Consider the following 5963-nt stretch of genomic DNA (forward strand, 5'->3'; position numbering starts at 1 on the left):
GGGAAAGAGCTAGAATAAAGGATACCCATGCTCCTTTGTCCTACTCAAAGGATAATGGAAATGAACTTTTGGGAAGAGGGGCTGGGGTCAAGGATCTGCTTCTTCTCTTATTTCTAGTCCCCCAATGGAGAGCCCTATTTGTATCAGGTGTAAAACTGAACAAGCTGGTTCAGGAAGCAGCCTAGAACTATATCCACCCAACCCACTGAACCCCAGAGAGAGACTGTGGCTACATGCAGTGTAAGAAAGGAGACCTGGGGAGCCAGTACCGTTGCCTCCAAGTACCCGAAAGCATGTGTGTTAAGAGGAGTGAGGAAGCTGCAGAAAGAAAAGAATATGACCAATGGGTGGGAAATGCACGGACAGAGATTTCACGTCAACAGAAGGAAGAGCGTTTAACAGTCAGGCTCTTCCACCATGGGACAGGCTCCCTGGAGGAAGTTAGAGAGACTGTTTTAAGTGCTTTACTTATATTGTTTAATTCTTACAACTCCCCATCTTATGAAGGCAGAAAACACAGGGGAAGAGAATAAGTGACTTACACGAGGCTATGGGGCAGTAAGTGGGAAAGTCAGGAGGAAACCCTGGGAGACCTCTACACACTGCATCCAAACAATGAGCATGGTGCCTGGGCCAAAGTGAGGGCTCACCTGGTGACTATTATTACAGAGGCAGCATCATATATGGTCAAGAGGGAGCTCTCCACAGCCATTCTGTATGACATTACGCAGGTAACTAAAGTTCTCTCTCGTGTTCTCATCTGTGAAATGGGCATAGAAATGTCCATTTCATAGGGAAGCTCAAAGATTAAATGAACGAACACACATAAAATGTTGAGAAGAATGCCTGGCTCATAAGTGTGTCACAGATGTTAGCTAACACCATATAAAGATGCACTAGGTTATAAATACACATGTAAGTGTTTAACGCATTAATATGACATACTGCTTTGCCTGTGTCTGTAATACCCACTCATAGGGGCAATCACTCAAGAAGAGTCCCAGCTCAGTAATGAGGCATCTTTACCCACCACTGATGTCTTCTAGTTGCACAGTCTAGCAGAAAAGTCCACTTATTCGATTGCTTTGTGCTTAAGCAAACCACAGTGCCTAGGCATATAGGTCCACAATTCTACTGGATGGTGGGGATTGTTCAACAGGTGTTTATTCTCCCTGGAAATCTTCCTCTCAGCTTGAACCTTTAGTCAAGTAAAATCTAATCTAAGATTTTGATGAGTGAAAAAGAGGGGACCATAAAAGCAACCCTGCAGAAGAAATGGAATATTTTCCATGGACTTTTTCTGCAGGGAGCTCTTCAGAGACCCTCAAAACAGATCTGAGGATGGAGACTGAATTCTTGCACGGAAATCCGTGGAGCCGGGGGCTGCGCTGTCTTACCTTGTGAGCTTGGTGCCGATCTGCTGCCTCAGCTCCAGCCGTTCCTCGTCCGTCTGCCTCGGAAGGATGTTCTTTTCTTCCAGCTCTCGCTTGGAGGGCCTGTTGCTGAGTTTGATGGCTAAGGAGTCCTTCCTGCACACCTTCATGGCCAGGGAGCCTGCAGGAAGGGAGACATGAGGTAATAAGGCTGTCACCAACCTGCTCGGGCTCCCCCCACAGGGACAGCCGTGGACCACAAGGTGAGAGGCGGGGAGACAGATATAAGAGCCCAACACCTGAGCGTGGTCAAGACCTCGGTCAAAGGAGGAAAGCTATAGTATGTGACTTTCATACAGTTCCTGCATGAAAAGCATGTCCTTTCTACCTCGCGGTATGCTGGGCATGTGCGGGGCACATGGAGAGCCTGTGATTGGATCTCTGCTCCCCAGGAACTCCCCCCCCACGCCCAATGTGGGCAACATCACAAAGGAGGGGGGCCAGACTGAGGAGTGCAAGATAGAATGCAAAGGGCGGAGGAGGGACGGAAGAGGTGCGGCCGGCAAGTGCAGGATAAGTGAGGCCAACAGGCAGCAGGCCGGTGGGCATCTGCGTGTGTGGACGCTCAGAGGTGAAGGATAGGCGGGGGAATCACAGGAGACAAAAGAGATCAGCTACAGTGGGGCTGGAGGGTACAGGCAAGTAAAGTTGGGTAAAGTGGGGTCCGTGTGGGGTGGGAGAGGGGGCAAGCTCATGGAAACAGGCAATATTCTGGGTCTGCTTTTATTTCCTCACATCTGGAATAAATCCATGATTCTCAATCAGGAGTGATTTCTGCCCCCACCAGGGACATTCGGCAACGTCTAGAGACATTTTTGGGTGTCAAACTCGAGTTTGCTGGGGAGGGTGCTACTGGTACCCAGTGGGTAGAGGCCAGGGATGCTACCAAACATCCTACAATGCACAGGGCAGCCGCCATGACAAAGAGTTATCTGGCCCAAGATGTCACTTGTGCCAAGGTTGAGAAACCCTGGTATAAAGCGTTCCATTCTCTGGCCAGGAAGTGGTGAGCAGAGGCTGGGCAACAGCTCCTTCCCTCATGGACCATGTGGGCCTTCGGCTGCCCCTCCAAGGTTCTCTCCTCAACACCAGGACTATTTCCATCACTCAGGTTTAGTGAGCTGTCTGAAGCCTGGTGAGTTGTGAGGCAAGAGGAAGAGACCGGGAAGCAGCAAGTTTGGGGGGGGTTCCTTTGGATCTTATATGGTAAGTACTTATCTTCCTTCTTTTGCCACTGCTTTTAGAACGTGGGTTTTGGAATGAGACACAGGCAGTTTCAGCTCTCAGCACTGCCACTTAGTAGACGTGAGTCTCTGGGCAAGTCCCTTACCTCTCCATTTTCTCCCCTCACCTGTAAAATGGGGCAGTAGTTTATGCCCTTGAGTGTGGTAAGATGTAGATGAGAATAAAACCTTAGCACATTGTCAGGCACACAGTCGGTAAAAGGCTGCTATCATATAAGTTCACGCATTAAAAAGCTGATCACTGAAATTTAAGTTCCGTGGTTGAGGTATGCTTAAAAATGAATTTGTTCCACATACAATGGTCAGCATTTTTATATATTTTGTAGACTGGAATTGAATTTTAAGGTGCCTCCCCTCCTTGCTCTTATTTTTTTTTTTAATTGATGGGGTGTTGCAGCCCAAGGAAAGCAATCAAAGAAAGAAAGAGACATCTAAAAGAGGCAAGAGATGGTAGCACGACGTTGTAATTTTTAGAGCTCTGAGGCTGTTCAGAGGACAGTTACCCTTTCATCTTCCTAATGAAGAAACAGTAACCTCGGACCTCAGGTTAGAACCCACAGAGGTGGGCAGCTCTTCCCACGAGCCACGCCCCTCCCACCCTCAGCGAAGAGTTTGGATGCACCCACTGGTATACAGCGAGCTGTCGTCGTCCTCGTCCTCTTCCCCTTCTCTTGTGTACAGGCAAGAAGAGTCTTCGTAGTCTGATTCATGAGGCACATTTTCTTTATTGTCATCACATTCAATCACAACAGTTGGCACTTGTCTTATTTCCGGAAGGCCCAGAGGTCCTGCTTTTGTGACACTGTCACCCGAGTGCAAACCAGAGCTGTGGTAAGAAGTGGAACAGGGTACCCGCTGCTCAGAGCTGTTTAAAGAGAAAAGAGCACATTTATTCTGGCTAACGTGTCATATTAAATGCATCAGAACCTTTTAAAAACTTAGCCATTATGTCCTAAGAGACAAAAGGTCTAATGGGCAATTCAAGTCTCATTTCTCACCTAACAGCTAACTGTTTTGGGGCAGCTGAGTTACCTGATGGTGGTAGCAGCACGGAATAGGAAATGAGAATTCTACTGCCCTGCGGATGGACGGTGGTGACGGTAGCACAGTAATGCGAATGTACGTGAATGCCACTGAACTGTATACTTCAGAATGGGGAAGATGGTGCATTTCATGTCCTGTGTATTTACCGCAATTTAAAAAATAAAAAATTTTAAAAATAAATTTAACTCTTTTTTATTTCTGGTTAAGAGCAACAACCCCAATGGTCAAAGGAAGGTTCATTTGCAACCCACATGTCTTAAAGGAGTAAAAGGGTTAATTTGATGGTGAAGTGAGAGACCCAGGAAAGAAAGACACAATACATGAAGCTCCAGCTTTCAAAGCTATACAGCATGACTGGTAAGGGCTGACTGAAATGTCACGGATGGAGATGCAGAGAAACAGAAGAGGTGGGACCATCAGGCTGGAGACCCACGCATGACATCGGGGTGGACATGGGCAAGGGCGACTCAGACCAAGTTCTCTCCCAAGGACCATGTCAGACCCTCAGCAGACACAGGTAACGCCAGTCTGGTTTTTCAGCAGGTCAATGTTCCCAGCAGCAATGATGATCATATTTTTGGTTTTACCTCTTTAGTTGAGCCAACTCAGATAAAAAATATTTTTTAATTAAAAATGATTTGCTTCTTAATAAAAGCCACACGAGGGCTTCCCTGGTGGCGCAGTGGTTGAGAGTCCGCCTGCCGATGCAGGGGACACGGGTTCGTGCCCCGGTCCGGGAAGATCCCACATGCCGTGGAGCGGCTGGGCCCGTGAGCCATGGCCGCTGAGCCTGTGCGTCCGGAGCCTGTGCTCCGCAACGGGAGAGGCCACAACAGTGAGAGGCCTGCGTACCAAAAAAAAAAAAAAAAAAAAAAAAAAGCCACATGAGGTTCATTGTAAGGAAATCAGGAAATGTGTATTATCAAAAATAAAGAAAATTAGTTATTTTCTTATTAGAGTCTATCCAAGGTTCCTACAGCAATTTAGAATCCTTTTTATGACCGGCTCTGAATGAAGTCCAGCAAGAATAATGGAGCCTGAAACACACAGTTAAATTTCAGAATTTTTTTTCAGATTAACTTCAAGTGGAATTTCTGTCTTTCATTTAAGGAATTTCTAAACATAGGAAACTGAATGCATTTTACCATCCAACAGTGTTTGACGTGTTAAGAAACGGAGTGTGAGGCTATGCTGTCTAGCAATAATTTTACGTTAGAACATCTTATCCAAAAGAAAACTCTTAAGGACATGTGAATGCATGCTAGGTCTCCTTTAAAACTTTCCTTACATTTTATTTTTTTAAAAATGTGTCTAATTTCTAAATCTCAGCTTTTTATTTCTTTATAAAAATTATTTGTTTATTTTTGGCTGCGTTTGGGGCTTTGTTGCTGTGCACAGGCTTTCTCTAGCTGCGGTGAGCGGGGGCTACTCTTCATTTCAGTGCGCGGGCTTCTCACTGCAGTGGCTTCTCTTGTTTCGGAGCACGGGCTCTAGGCGCGTGGGCTCAGTAGTTGTGGCACACGGGCTCAGTAGTTGTGGCGCACGGGCTCTAGAGTGCAGGCTCAGTAGTTGTGGCGCATGGGCTTAGTTGCTCCGTGGCACGTAGGATCTTCCTAGATGAGGGCTCAAACCTGAGTCCCCAGCACTGGCAGGCAGATTCTTAACCCCTGCGCCACCAGGGAAGTCCCTCATTACACTTGATTGCTATGTCTAATTTAAATTCAATTCACTTTCTTCCTTCCATTGTTTCCAAAGGGCTGTTTTTCTCTTTGTATTTTTCTCATAACTCTTTAGTGACACAAATGGCAAATCTAGTTGACACATCATGAGCTATGATGTTCAAGGAAATGAACTAAATCAACTTAAAAAAAAACTTCAACCACTGAATAAGATTAAATCAATCACATGTTTATAAAAATGCAGCATCTTAATTAGACATTAGCAGGTTAGGGGGCCCATTTCCCACCTAGTTTAACAGGAATGGCAGTGAGAACAAGAAGGTGGAGTACAGAATGGATGGTCTCGCATGACAAATCCAAGAGCTGGCTGAAAGGTGACGGACTACACCACCTCCTGAGGCGGCCCTTCCATCAGACAACGACACCAGGCTCCAACCGCGCTTGGGTTTCTACACTGGGTATTAAGGGAAGTCGGCATGGAAGAAGCAAAACTGTATGTAATTCCATGGCTCCTGTTTTGTTTTGCCCCACCCCTGCTTTCTCCCCTCCCCCCCCCCCCCCTT

General features: G+C 46.6%; 1 protein-coding gene across 1 annotated transcript in view; it reads right to left on the reverse strand.

The window, feature by feature from the left end:
• PHACTR1 (phosphatase and actin regulator 1) overlaps nt 1-5963 on the reverse strand; it is a 561450-nt gene that overhangs the window by 41673 nt on the left and 513814 nt on the right. The window contains exons 8-9 of the mRNA XM_007446414.1: nt 3304-3542; nt 1398-1554 (exon numbers count right to left, since the gene is read on the reverse strand). Of these exons, the coding sequence (XP_007446476.1) occupies nt 1398-1554; nt 3304-3542 (396 nt within the window). The remainder of the gene's footprint in view (nt 1-1397; nt 1555-3303; nt 3543-5963) is intronic.

The sequence above is a fragment of the Lipotes vexillifer genome, unplaced genomic scaffold (genome assembly GCF_000442215.2).
Source record: "Lipotes vexillifer unplaced genomic scaffold, Lipotes_vexillifer_v1.1 scaffold1154, whole genome shotgun sequence".
Lineage (NCBI taxonomy): Eukaryota > Metazoa > Chordata > Mammalia > Artiodactyla > Lipotidae > Lipotes > Lipotes vexillifer.